This window comes from Ostrinia furnacalis, unplaced genomic scaffold, assembly GCF_004193835.3.
Source record: "Ostrinia furnacalis isolate ACB-3 unplaced genomic scaffold, ASM419383v2 OfSCF2966, whole genome shotgun sequence".
Classification (NCBI taxonomy): domain Eukaryota; kingdom Metazoa; phylum Arthropoda; class Insecta; order Lepidoptera; family Crambidae; genus Ostrinia; species Ostrinia furnacalis.
This window is the reverse complement of record NW_021133205.1, coordinates 63,424-77,864: the sequence shown is the minus strand read 5'-3', so window position 1 is coordinate 77,864 and position 14,441 is coordinate 63,424. Positions and strand designations below refer to the sequence as shown.

The 14,441-nt window shown below is 37.5% G+C and overlaps 1 protein-coding gene across 1 annotated transcript in view; it reads left to right on the top strand.

The window, feature by feature from the left end:
- Positions 1-6,397, top strand: part of LOC114356821 (protein prickle-like) — a 74,895-nt gene extending 68,498 nt beyond the window's left edge. Inside the window, exons 4-6 of the mRNA XM_028310183.1 lie at positions 4,240-4,353; positions 5,159-5,287; positions 6,236-6,397. Of these exons, the coding sequence (XP_028165984.1) occupies positions 4,240-4,353; positions 5,159-5,287; positions 6,236-6,397 (405 nt within the window). The remainder of the gene's footprint in view (positions 1-4,239; positions 4,354-5,158; positions 5,288-6,235) is intronic.
- The last annotated feature ends 8,044 nt before the right edge of the window (positions 6,398-14,441 follow it).

Genomic DNA, 14,441 nt, shown 5'->3' with positions numbered 1-14,441 from the left:
GAGATATGGCTGCCGAGCGGCAAAACCGCCTATGTAAATATTTCGAAATTATTCATAATTTAAAGGAGGAAAAAATGCTGATCATATTGATTTAGTACAATGACGACTTTCACAAAAGACAATCTTGTATTGAGTTCATGTATCGTATGTATCAAGAAGGACATGTTATGACAACTTCATCAAGCATGACTTGATCAAAGACAATCCCGATCGGCGCAGTGGTGCATGACGCAAATTTCACAATCGAACACCGGAATCGACTCGACCGGAAATCGAACTCGAGACCCCTTGTCTCAAGTTCGATTTCCGGTCGAGTAAGCTCAGAAAATATCTAAATTCACTGACTAGTATTCATAATGTGCTCCCACCAAAGCTTACCGGCCATGACGATTTATACCTAACGTCCTTAAAATAAGGGTAGGCAGGCAATAATCTTGAGCTATTCTAGATAGTCTACAATCTACAACTCGTAAAAATCGTCTCCTACTTATAATCAGGGTGTAACGACCCAGGGGTAAAACTTCATGAGTCACAACTATAATCATAAAATATTGCCTTTTTATCAAAATAATAAATAATTCGTTTCGAAACACCAAAATTAATTAGGTATGTTATTCAATTAAGTACATGTCCTTATCACATCGCATTATGAATATTTCATACATTTTGCATATAAAACAAAGAACAAAAATACCTCTTTTGCGATTTTCACGAGAAACATTGTCTGAAAAATTAAACGGTGCAAATTTTTAAAATTTTTAACTTTAGCGGTTTTGAACATCGGCCTCAGGTATCTTTTGGAAATGAGACGAATTAAGAATTGGCCTTTCTTTCAGCGTATTTTCTTAGTTTGCTCGCGGTTTTAATGACTGTGAGGGTTAAAACTGATTCTGGCTCTCATTTCGGAGATTCTTTCAGGACGAATCTTAATGAACCTTAGCTAAAAGTAACTTACTTTCAGTAAATTATGTTCTCAAAATTTCAACTAAGTATAGCTAGAGTGGTTTAATTTGATTTATTAATTAAATTGGTAAAGCTATCCATATAATTAATAGTGTCAGGCGTTACTTTGCTGAAATCCTTAGATATTAAAAAGACAAAATTGAAGGGGTAAGTGGACAAAGGTGTTATCTGACAAAACTAAAGAATTGACTTTTTTGCATGAACATAGGTTTTTTAAGTGATGATAAAATCGACTAATGAGCTCAAAACACGCAAATTTGGTAGTACGTGTCAAACCTTAATAAAGGTATTATCTGACAAGCATTCATACATTTCAGGATTCAAATGAGCAGATTAACATTCTCAAACACTCATAACTCATTCTGTTAGTTAAGACCTTTGTCCATTCAACCCTTCAATTACTTAGCTTAAAATTTCCTCTTAGTGACGCCGGCACAAGTACCCAACCACTATGTTATAGTACAAGCAAATGCAAGAAGTACCGCTATACTTGTACTATAACATAGTCGGTGGGCGCGGGTAGTGTGGTTACTGGTTGGGTACTCGTGCCGGCGCCGCGGCGTCACTGGCGTCACTAAGCGGAAATTTTAAGCTAAGAATTTTTCACAATTGGAGTAGGAAGCTGTTATATCTTTTCTTAATAAGGCTTCCTACTCCTATTGTGATTGACATGCCAAAGGAACTAAAATAAACGTTTTAATGATCACAAACCACGTAAGTATAAGTATAATGGATAATAGCGTGTCATAAAGTAAAAGTTAGCTTGTCTAGTCGAAGATTTCTAACATTTAATAGAGTTTTTAACGTTAACAAAAAGCTTTTGACATATAGGTAAGTGTTTGTAGACTTTCTCCGTTCATCATGGTGTAAATTGTATGATTTATTTAAGTATTGAAATGGCTGTGAATGTTGATAACCTTGTAAGTTGGTATCAATCACTAAATGGAATGAAAAGAATACCCTCGACGTTAAATTAATACTATTAGGTGATTAGAAAAATACTATGTTTGCTTGCATTTACTTGAATAGGCAAATAAATTTTTCTTTTGATAAGTATTGGAAAATTATTTTCCCAACAATTTTTTCCTATTCGAATGTGATTAATACCATAGGTATTGAAATTAAAACATGTCCAGTAGTTAACGGAATTCTTTTGAAACAAACGAACAAAAAATCAAATAATCTGTGTATTTTTATTTGTGAGGCGCCATCACTGTGCCATCACCATCACGCTCCAGTCCTACCACTGCACTATATTATGTATGTATAGTCCCACGCTTCTGTAATAAGGCTATGATCACACTGTATGTATTCCGCGCGCGTCGGCGCTTCATTACGAGCTATATTAAATACATGTGTAAGCCAACGGCCTGTTTACTGCTAGTTTATGGCCCGTATTTACTTTTATAACCTCGAATTACGAGGTCGGTTTATTAATATTTGAAGATATGGAGGAATTTATATAATGTCTTAATTATTACATTCGAGATACCTTTACCTACTACAGAAGTACTTAGTCAACCAAATACTAGTACTATTAACTTTGTATTGGTGCAATCACTTAAGATTTTTTTTACGATTTTCCACTTTTTAATCCCATGGTGCCATATTTGAAATAAAATAACTTTTTAAATAACAAACATAAAATATTTAAGTAAAGCTGGAAAAATAAAATTATAACTAACTGGGATATTTTAAACAAATTAGTTAAAGTCATTCAATACACCATTAATAATAATGTCAATCTGGTGTAGTGTGATCCGGTCCTAATTTCGCTCGGAATAGATGTAATGAAGTCGGTTAAAAAATATTGTTAATGTGCGGGTAGTTGTAAAATTAATGGGCGCGGTGGAATCCGCACTTGATTCGCAAACGTAACAGTATAATTTTGTCAGTGGCACAGTGCGCGTCGAGTGTTCTCTGAATTACGAGTAGTAGTGTTTTAACAAATACTCCAATACTTAGGAAAATGGGTAAGTCTTTTGAAAATTCCTGTAAAATGCCTACGTGGTGTAAAGTGAAACGTATTAATAAGCAAAATAAGTACAATTCTTTTGCTAACTTTGACCTCTTTAACAGCCATGTTTGCGTTGTATAGTGAAACTAGCGGCCGCCCGCGACTTCGTACGCGTGGATCCCGTTTTACCTCCTTATGGGTGGAGTTTCGTAAAATCCGTTTTTAGTGAGCACCTACGTTTTAAAACGAACTCCCATGCAAAACTTGAGATTCCTAGCACTTGTAGTTTCTGAAATTTCGTGATTGAGTGAGTAAGTCAGTGACCTTTCGCTTTTATAGATAAGATACGAAACGTTATCGTGCAAAATTAATTATGACTGTGTAAAAGTTGACAGCATTAATTAAAGCCAAAATTACCTACAAAAAGTGAAAGTGAAATAAGAATTTACTCGTACCTCAATTACTTTATCTTAGAAGCTCTGAAATTAGCCCCAAATCTTCCAAAATGAAGTTACGTACGTACGTACGTAAGTACGAGGCCACTAATTCCCGTATCGGCGATGTCCAGGGTTCGTTACCGGGGCGATCCTCCGTGATGGATGGGGAGGATTACTGGTTATTGTATTTATGTAGTTCGTGTCCGGGACTTACGTTTAATAAGTCTCGTTTAGTTCGGCTTTCGTTTTTGTTGTGATATTTTGTGATTGGATTGGACGCGCATTTTTGGGGTAGGTGTTTCGCAAAATTTTCACTCACAAACTTGATCGATGTACTATTAACATTATGATTAAGTATTACAAATTCCCTTATTACAAGAAGTTAGACTCCGGTTGAACTCTGGTTTAAATTGACATTTAGTATGGAAATAATGATTTTAAACCGGTATTCGTCGCGGTATTAACTTTTTGTAATAAGGTGACAGTGTTTAGCTTGAAGTGCTGTCGTCTGTCCTACGTAGGTACACCTAGTTTTTATAATAAAGCCAGCTCCAGTTATATAGGTGTGATTGTGATATCCATCGTGCTCCTGCAATAGAAACTAAATGACCCCATGATAATGTATGTATGATACTTACTAACGTCCATATTCATAAACGACGATTGCTTAAGTGACGCAGCAAATCGAATGCACAGCATTGAATAGAGCTCTGTGATTGGTTCGTGTGTCACCCTGGGCGTCTACGTGCACTATGAGACCTCATATTAATGTTTGTGAATACGGGAGTTAATAGCCTGTCAATTTTCTTTAGCCCAAACCTTTTACATCGTATTCCCTCCGTGTTTTCTAAAGTATCTAACCAGTTATGTCAACTATTCCAGGTGCACCTGTACTTCTCCGCGCTGCCGGAGGACAAGGTCCCGTACGTGAACAGCGTGGGCGAGCGCTACCGGCTCAAGCAGTTGCTGCAGCAGCTGCCTCCGCAGGACAATGAGGTAAGTTTCATTCTTTACTACTGCTTCAACCACCACCACGAGTGGCGACTACGGGTTCGAAGACGTAGCGTGGGCAGGCCTCCTACTAGGTGAACCGACGAACTGGTAAGGGTCGCGGAAAGAGCCTGGATGCGGGCAGCGCAGGACCGTTCATTGTGGAAAACCTTGGGGGAGGCCTTTGTCCAGCTGTGAACGTCATTTGGCTGAAACGAACGAATGCTTCAACCACAACAACGCGTGCAGGTCGCCATCGCCGGCACGATCACATGCAAATGCCAAGTCGCGCGGACTATCATGGGTCGCGCGGACTGTCATGGGTCGCGCGGACTGTCATGGGTCGCGCGACCTGTCATTTGATTATGATCGCGGCGGCGATGGCGACCTGCACGCGTTGCCGCGTTGGTGTGGTTGAAGCTTAACATCACTATTCATCATCATTCAACAACCTTTTACAGTCGCCCCTTACAGAAACCAGGGCTGTAGGGTAGTCACCTCTGTTGTACAACACAAATCACAGGTGGCCAATAGCTTAAGAGCTTCGGAAGGCACGTTAAATCGTTGCGTCCGTTTACCAAACGAACATTTTCATTTGAAGTTGCTACTCAAACTAACCACGACCTTTCGCTGGCCGGCTGCTCAGCTTAGCTCAGATGGAAGAGCAGTCGCGCGGCAAGCGAAAGGTCGTGGGTTCGATTCCCGCCTGAGGCAGTTCGATTTTTCCAAGTTATTTAAAACAGTTTCATATCCTTTTCTATTTGAATTGTTACATTGTTTATATTCCTCACGCGTCACCTTATATTTCCAGGTGCGCTACTGCCACGCGCTGTCGGACGAGGAGCGCAAGGAGCTGCGGCTGTTCAGTGCGCAGCGCAAGAGAGAGGCGCTGGGCCGCGGTCAGGCGCGTCAGCTGCATGCGCCGGCGCCGTGCGAGCGGGTAAGTCAATTTGTACCCTATTGCTTATGGAAATAGTGTGGATTTTATTGACATGATGAAACAAAACACTACTAGGTGTACCTAACGTATAAACTACTTAAGTAGTTTTAGGTGCAAGAGGCAGCTTGCATGCACCGGCGCCCTGCGAGCGGGTGAGGAGTGGTCAACTAATTTGTACCCTACTGCTTATGTAAATATTGTGGATTTCATTTGACACGTTGAAACAACACGCAGCTTACTACCAGGCCCCTCTTTCCCACTGGGCACTTTGCTCACTTGCCCAGGACCCCCCGTCTGCTCAATAGACCTTTTTCCAGATGATAAGGTGTGCCCAGGGCGCCTAGAAGGTTAAACACGGCCCTGCTTACTATAGGTGTGCCTAGCGCATAAACCGAGTAGTCCTAGGTGCAAGAGGGGTGTGACATAAGACGTAAACAAAGCTGTCAAGTTTTGCCATTCCAGGTTTGCGGTGGCCATCATATTTTCATGCGCAACGAATTTTACTAAAAATCAACTCTCTCTCTCTCAGTTTTTTTATTTAAACTTTTGCACATAAAAGTGATGTAGGTATAGTGGCGGACTTAAAGCCAGGTGGCATTCTCTATCAGTCAACCACAGGTCAAGCAGAGAAATGTTATCGCATTAAAATACGTAGTACATAGTTACAATTTCATAGGTGACAAACTATACAATCCCAATATTTTTTGTTTCACAAAATAGAAAGCTACGTTTACCTCCTAGGCTCCTAGATTTGGCATTAAAGATCAATAACAAGGCAATAACTAAGATTGAATCAAATTTTGAGCGTTGTCTTGGGACATTAATCCAGGAAATGAACAAAGTTTCCAGCAGATGAGCTACGTGTTTGCAAAATAAACTGTTTCGTAGTCAAACGCGTCTCCTTATTATCAAGAATAATATCTTCCACATTTATTCCCGCCATTACAGCGGCAGCGCTATACAAATGTCGTCAATAATGATCCATATTGCTGGCTCTACGTGACGCGGTTCAGAATGACTTTAACCGCATCTCCCTCGATGGAGTTACTGACGCCGGGACGTGAGGAGAGTGCCAAGGAGGGTAATGAAAACGTAGCGAATAGGGATTAGTTGGGCAATTCGATTATTAAATTAGACAGAAGTTTGGCGGGAAGTTTCAGGAACATGATTGGGCAGGCAGTCTTTTGTTTTCTTTGCGAGCTGCTCTTTATCTTTTGTTTTTAGACTCTTATTTCAAAAATCAACTCGGGACGGTTTGTCTTTTGTTTTTCTTTTCTATCTAAAACTATTAATTCATGATGGATTCAATTCAATATGACGTTAGTTTAATCTTAGGTCCTTTAATGGCTTCTTTGGTGATATTGCAGCAATATCGACAGCAAGGGCGTGCGGTTCATATTATCTGAATTAATAGTTCTCGTATTGTGGGTGTTGATGAAAATCATTGGTTTGCCCGCCAAAATCAGGAAAATAATTTAAATATTATTACTATTGGTTAAACTGATTTTGCTGTATTGCTTACATTACATTTTAGAAAACATCGATATATTGAAATAACAATTGCAACTAACGTGAATCAACTCAAATAATGAATCCTGAAAATAAAACTTACTTACGTTTCTTACAGTTTATTTGTAGAGTGGCCAGTCTCATTCTTATTATAGCTTGAAAACTTTTTTGAAGTTACTTACTTTACATTCCAACAACATAAATTAACAGTCAGGTGCATATTCGAACGGGTCGGTCATCCGTCAAGTTTCTAATAGACCGTCGAGTGCGAGCCGCGTAATTTGTTTACGCGCCCTGTATATTGTGTTAACTTCGCACTCTTTTATTTGCACCCTATCATGTAAGGGTGCGACCTTGAAGCTTGCAAAGGCGGAAAGCGTTTCTGGATAGCTTAGAAGTATCAAAAATATTTGAAAATAACATGTTTGTAGGTTATTACTGTAGAGCCAATACAATATACATTCTGTTAACATTTTAGCTATTTACCTATAATAATCCTCTGACAGCAGAAGCTATGGCAATTAACTAAATGATTTGCTGATAAAAGACATAGAGTAATATTTTTTTACACTTTCCAGTATAATCTCTAGTAACTAGTTGGTACAGAGGATCTTCCTTATCGCTATCACTCTCCTATAAAATCTTTGGGTAAAGAGGATTCTATCCCCACTATCCCTCTCCTTTTATGTTTTTTTGTATAAATTAGATTCTAGTTCGTCGGTCAGTGGGCTTTGAGTGAGTTTCCATCAAATGTCTTCACTAGTGACTGCGTAAAAAAGTAACATTAAATGTATGAAGGATTATACAGCGCCCCTTGCGGAAACGTTCAAGAACTAAAATTTTCATACATTTTAACGCGCTCGCTAGTGACGGCGTTTGATGTAAACTCACACTATGCCCTCAGATCGCTCCGCTCGTCACCATCCTGCAACCCCGCCGTAACATTTTAATTCCCCTGGACATAAATCATACAGTCCCCCGCCGTCTGCAATTGATACACAACATTTTTCTACCCACCGTTGTCTAGTCGGCATTTCGGGACAGGATCGAAGGGAAAGATTTAATGCGGTAGTATTTCCTTGTCTGGAACACACGGTTTTGGCGGTTTTGTTTAAATTGGATTGGAATGTATGAATATTTGGGGTTACTCTGCGGATTTTTTAACTTATGGTTCAATTCAGATAGGTACCTTCTTTTAAAAAGATCTAAACAAATACGGCATCAAAAGAATTTAATTTATCTTGTTAGAAGTTTACTGAACCAAATTGTCGTTTTTCAATCAATAAATACTTCAATAAAAATAAGTTTGACTGTAGGTATAAAGTACCCTAATAAAACGGTAAATTTTAATCAAAGTATTTTAATTTTTACCTCTCGTTTTTCATCGTTATAAAAATTAACTCGTCTCCAGAGACGAACTTGAGTCATCAATTTTTTTCACTAATTAACAAAAGCGTAAAATTTTGCAGTAATCGCCTCCAATAAAACTTGAGCGATCAGACGTCCGGGGTTCGAGTCCCGGACGCGTTTCATTAAGGAGAGCAATGAAATTAAATATGCCCATTAAAGTCTTAAGTAATTAAGGAAGGAAAGAATCGTTTCTAAGTTCTTGTGGGGTGAAATTGTTTGCACAAAGTTTCATAGGTTTGCAATATAATACCGGTTGACGGCACTTTAGACACTAAATTTTTGTTGCAAAACCATTTAGCCACTAACATAAAACTAGTTGGTGTTTTGTAACCCACTGTGTGATTGACGTGCCGTAAAACAGCAAAAATTAGAAGAGACTAACTTTTTATCAAATCAAAAACTTCAAACACAAAATAGAAAATTCAGAAATGACAAACTTTTGAATCTGTACGAAAATTTCAGCATAAGTACATCTACCTGCAGCTTGGCTTTCAAAACTTTTCACTTCAACCACCAAAGAGTTAAAAATTAAAAGCTTTGTAAAGTTGTTGGCGGAATACGATGTCCTCAGGGCACGTCTGAGCGGGGGAGCTTTACCCAGGTGTCATTATTTACTTATTAAAACTTTCAAAATTTAGTACTTGATATTATGCAATGTAGTTAAATAATAGCTACTCGTAATATCATTACTTAGAGATTCTATGGGTGATAAAAATGAAATCAAGCTTCGATAAGCCTGCTAAATTTTAAATCAAAATACCCATTAACTTTGGTGCCTCTTCATCTAATTGAAAGCATATACGCATGGTCAAGCAGAGAAGCTAGACTGCTAGTTCCATCATAATGTCAGTTCTCATTTAATATTACATAAAAATCGATATCATCCGACTCCTCAGAAACTTAATTCTCATTACATTCCGCCTTCACCATAAAGCAAAGTTTACTTAAAACTGCCGTAAAACTGACGGCCATTCCACTACCAACCGCAGCGTGAAATTAAACGCGCGGTTATTAAAATGAAAGCATCAAAATTCCGATAGGGTGGGGGGCAGCACCCCGCGGGCAATTAGCGATTAATGTAGTGGAAACACTTTTAGTCCACAATTGTCGTCTGCCGCTGCACTCTTTGGTTTGGGCTGTGTGTTTCCATTACACGCCTTTCAGACGGGAACTTACACTTGTCTTACTTTAACGTCAAAACAAAACCATTGGCAGCGATATTTTTTAGTTCAGTAAGTAGAGACTTCAAATAAAGCCTCATAATACAGATAGTAAAATATTTTGTAATATTATTTTTTTTGTACTTAATTAGCGACAGTACAGTTGTTGTACAGATCGGTCAAAAACAGTAAAATATTTACCTAAAAGAGTAGATAGGTGGACTCTATCTACTTTTTTCAGAAAAGTCATCGCAATTCCACCTTTTACACGTGACTGACACGAAAACTGAAAAGTCTATATGAAATATCGTGTTACACTGGACACAGTTTCGCTGAAGAGTGCTTGAAATCCTCAGTCAGTACCGGCAGAGTGGTTTTAATGAGACCGCGAGGATCTTTGGCCGAGTTCACTCGCGGAGAGCCTCAAACGACCCTCTGCCTTTTTGAGGCAGACTGCCACTCGAAATTAATAGTCCACTCCGAAATGAAAGGAAAGTTTAGTGGGCGAAATGTATGGAAAATCGAAGGGTTCAAGCAGGATGGAATATAGATTTGTAAATATACTAGCTCCCATTACATAGTTTGGTCTTAATCCGTACGTCTCGCAAACCAAATCGTAAAATCTAAACTATTTTCAAACAGTTTGTTTTTTTTTTCTCCAAAGATTAAATAATAAGCTTCTATAATATCCTACTGTTTGTTTACCTAATAAAAAAATCTATAACTTCAGAAATCTGGTTCCCTTATACACTTAGTCTCAAGTAGGTATTTCACTGCTCTCAGACAAGCACCCTGAAAGGCAATTTAGAATAATTATTGTTGCCAAATTATTCACTTTGCACAACATTTTCTCGCAAGCCTTATTCTACAGTAATTTCACTATAAATATTCTAATTGAAATGCTTTATGTGAAGCTAAGTAAAGGGGAATAGTTACCATGTTAATCTATAGTAAAATATGTTACATCTGCGAAATAACATAAACCCCAGATACCAACCCCTCTCCATATTTTCGCCTCTCCGTAATAATGTTCGCCATTTTTCGCGCAATCATAAAGTTCCCGTGACGTCATAAAGTGCGTTCATGACGCATGAGTCAAACAGGTGGTGTTGGTGTGTGCTCACAACATTTATGTTGATTTCAGTAGACCAGCGGCTTTCAATCTGGGGTCCACAAATCTCTGGGGTAATCATAGAAGTTTGTTAAAAATGTTCCCGATTCTGAAACCGAAGTAGAGTCAACACCTTACCGAAAATAGTGATTATTTTTATGACCTTTAATTTATAAATAATATTAAAGCAGTCGAACAGCTCATTTAGAATCGCTGAACATTATTTTGGTCTACGGTTTCCTATGGGAAACGTAGGAAAATTTTGCTGAAATAAATTCTGTGGTACACAATACAATTATCTATCATTTGAGTTTGTGGTCGGTTTGCTACGTTACTATTTGTGTGCTATACATACCTTGACATAATAGGTAGATAGGTACTCTTTTACTAAGAAACTACAACAGTTAATAATTTTGGGGTTTGCTCTCAAAAAGTTTGGGAATCGCCGTCGTAGAGCATACAGTAACGTGTGTGGTTAGTGTCAGGGAGTGGTCTTCATTATACTAATGCATGCTTTGTGTTTCATTACGACCGTTTAGTCTAATTAAGCGTGCTGAACTGTAAATAAATAAATATACAATCTACTGCTGCTTTTACACTGCGCGGAAAGAAGAACGGTCACGCCCCATACAAAAAAACCCAGACCCGACAGAAACGAGACATACCTCAGTTTTTTTGTCATCTCTTAATTAGTTAAATTATATATTTATTATATTCGAAATCTATGTATAACACCAAAATATTACCCTTTGTTTTTATTTAGGCGTTATACAAAAACTAATACAAAATGCTTATTTATCACCAAAATTGGTAAATGTATGTACCTAAATGTCTATTACAGCTGCTATGGAATGTATCTAGGTGACCTGGAGATACAACCGGATTATACAGGATGGTTATACATATGAAACGATAAGTGATCTCACTCGATTATTTCTAAACTATACAAGATATCGAAAAACTAGTTACTGATTCTGAAAGTGCTTCACAAGCTCTTTCAAATGGTACCAATAATAGGGTACTGATTATGGAAGCTGGTAACATTGAATTTTTGGATTTTGTAACTTATTATTTTTTCCACCCTGAGATACAGCCGGATTATGGCTGTATCTCCAGGTCACCTAGATACATTCCATAGCAGCTGTAATAGACATTTAGGTACATACATTTACCAATTTTGGTGATAAATAGGCATTTTGTATTAGTTTTTGTATAACGCCTAAACAAAAACAAAGGGTAATATTTTGGTGTTATACATAGATTTCGAATATAAAAAATATATAATTTAACTAATTAAGACATGACAAAAATACTGAGGTATGTCTCGTTTCTGTCGGGCCTGGGTCACAGATGACCGTTCTTCTTTGCCAAGTCAAATAAAAAAAAACAGTGCGGTGGGGATGAAAAATGAATGAATTTTATCCCCACTCCTCTGTTTTTTGGACTTGACTCGGCTAATTTCCGCATAGTGTAAATCCAGCATTAAGAACAACAAACTAGCAAAGATATGTTTTCATTTAAATATCTTTAAATGGCAAATTAATTATTAGGAGTGATGACTGATCTATCTTTTCATGGATGTCAATATTTTAAACAGCTAGGTCTACTATTTGGTGGTGACCACTTGGCTAAGTATTAATTAAATGGTAGGTACACTTGATTGTCCATTTAATTGCAAAGTGCTTTCCACACAACTTAAAGACTCATCCATCCGTCAATAGGAAGGTATAAAAATGCCCTCAGCTATTTTGGCAGCACCCCCTAAGACGTTTGTAAGAGGGCTCATAAAACCACTGCTATAATACTTGCTCACACAAAACGTAGCAGAATAACAAACATAGATTACCATCAAATGTTCATTAACTGCAGCGCCACCTGCTGGGTTATTCCGGCAATTCGGATTCAAGTGTAAGTTCCCTGTTGAATTTCTCGACTATTCTCATGCTAATCAGCCATTTTATCCGCCGTAATCCGGAGCCGTGATGTATGTCTGCGTGGTTTACACTACATCTGTGGTGTTGCAGTATAACACGGGAGTTTGGTAAACGCTAACAAGACTTTTCTGGCGTAGTTTTAGGTACAGCTTTGGTTTAGTTCAAAGAAAAATTCTAATAGAACTTCAAATAATTTTCCGCTATCGTGTTTCAGCACATATGCTCCTTGTTAGGGTATTTTAAATTACCAAGTTACTACCTATGTAGGTAACGTTTTGCTTCTAACTACATAGTGTACGAGTGTGATTGACAGCAGATTATCTTAAATGTAGTTTAATAGTTCTTCAAAACTCATTCACAATCCGCGCGGAAATGACCATTTTATATATTTTAGTATCCCAAGAGCATCCCAACTAATATTATAAATGCGAAAGTAACTCTGTCTGTCTGTCTGTCTGTCTGTCTGTCTGTTACGCTTTCCCGCTTAAACCTCGCAACCGATTTTGATGAAATTTGGCATAGAGATAGTTTGAGTCCCGGGAAAGAACATAGGATAGTTTTTATCCCGGTTTTTGAAACAGGGACGCGCGCGATAAAGTTTTTCTGTGACAGACAAAATTCCACGCGGGCGAAGCCGCGGGCGGAAAGCTAGTTTTATATATTTTATTTATAATATCACTAGTTTACAAAAAAAAAGTTTTTCTTTTACCCAAAGATAATTCAAATTGGATGTGTTTTCTACCAGTCCCCTTATTACAAAAATATATGTCTCATATTTTTATCACGTCAAGTTTTTGAGATATCCACAGTAACCTAAGTAAGCTGTCTTGTTAGCCGTGTCGGAGTTTCTACTTTATTTTAATTGCGTTTAAGTATTATTTTAACTTTTTCGCTTGTTTTAAAATATCACCAAGGCAGTGTAAATTAAGCCCAAATAACTTTTGCTGAGTTTGTGGTCAAATTGTATTGTCAAAAAAGAAAAGACCAATCACTGAGGCCGTAAAACGGGCCTATTTCTATTACTTTCAAATCTCGGTAACAAACCTGATAAAAAATGTGTTCCTCGTGTAGTGTGCGAAAATTTGAGAAGTATATTATTGTACTAGGCTGCAGGAAAAAGAAAACATATACGATTCGGCACCCCAATGTCATGGAGAGAACCAACAAATCAAACTAATGACTGTTACTTCTGCTGCACTAAAAGTACAGGTTTTAACAACAAAAACCAAGAACATACAATATCCTGATGTTGCATCAGTCACAAAACCTGTGCTACAATCTGAAGGAGTTCTTTATCCGTCATTACCCAGCAATTCCAGTAAGGGAAAGATGCTTGGTATTAATTTAAAGCAGTAGTGAAAAGTTTTCTGGGAAACTATTTTATCTGAGAATTTATGCAGAAATTATTTCCAAATTATTGAAGAATTACCAAAGAATGGGTGTGAATAAGTCGTTAAAAATTCATTTTTTACATTATCACCAGGATTTTTTTCTTGAGCACCTGGGAAGCGTGAGTATTGAGCATGGCGAAAGTTTTCACCAGGATTAGAAGGTTTTTGAGGAAAGATATCAAGGAATTTGGGATAAAAATATGTCAGCGGATTGCTGTTGGTCTATAATAAGGGAAACTGATACTAATCAGTATAAAAGAAGGAGTAACACGACTCATTTTTGATTGTTTTTAGAGATACATTTATAAAAATGATAAAAATGTATATAATTAATATTTACAAAATATGACGTCCTAAATTTTTTCTAAGTTCAGTTTTTAAGTAAGGGTTAATAACTCTACTGATACATATCAGTTTCATCTCTGGGTAAAAAACCTTGTAAACTAGTGTAATCAACGAGTTTATTTTAAATATTTTTCCTTTAGTCATATCGTAGAACGTCCAAATTCTCCAACGACAGCAACACAAAGACGTCGCATGGAAGAGATAGGATTAGTTTTCTGGCGCTTTATTGTTAATTAAGTAAGAAGAGGTGTTGCCTGTTATGGCCGTTGTTAAATGTTACTTAAATGGATTAAG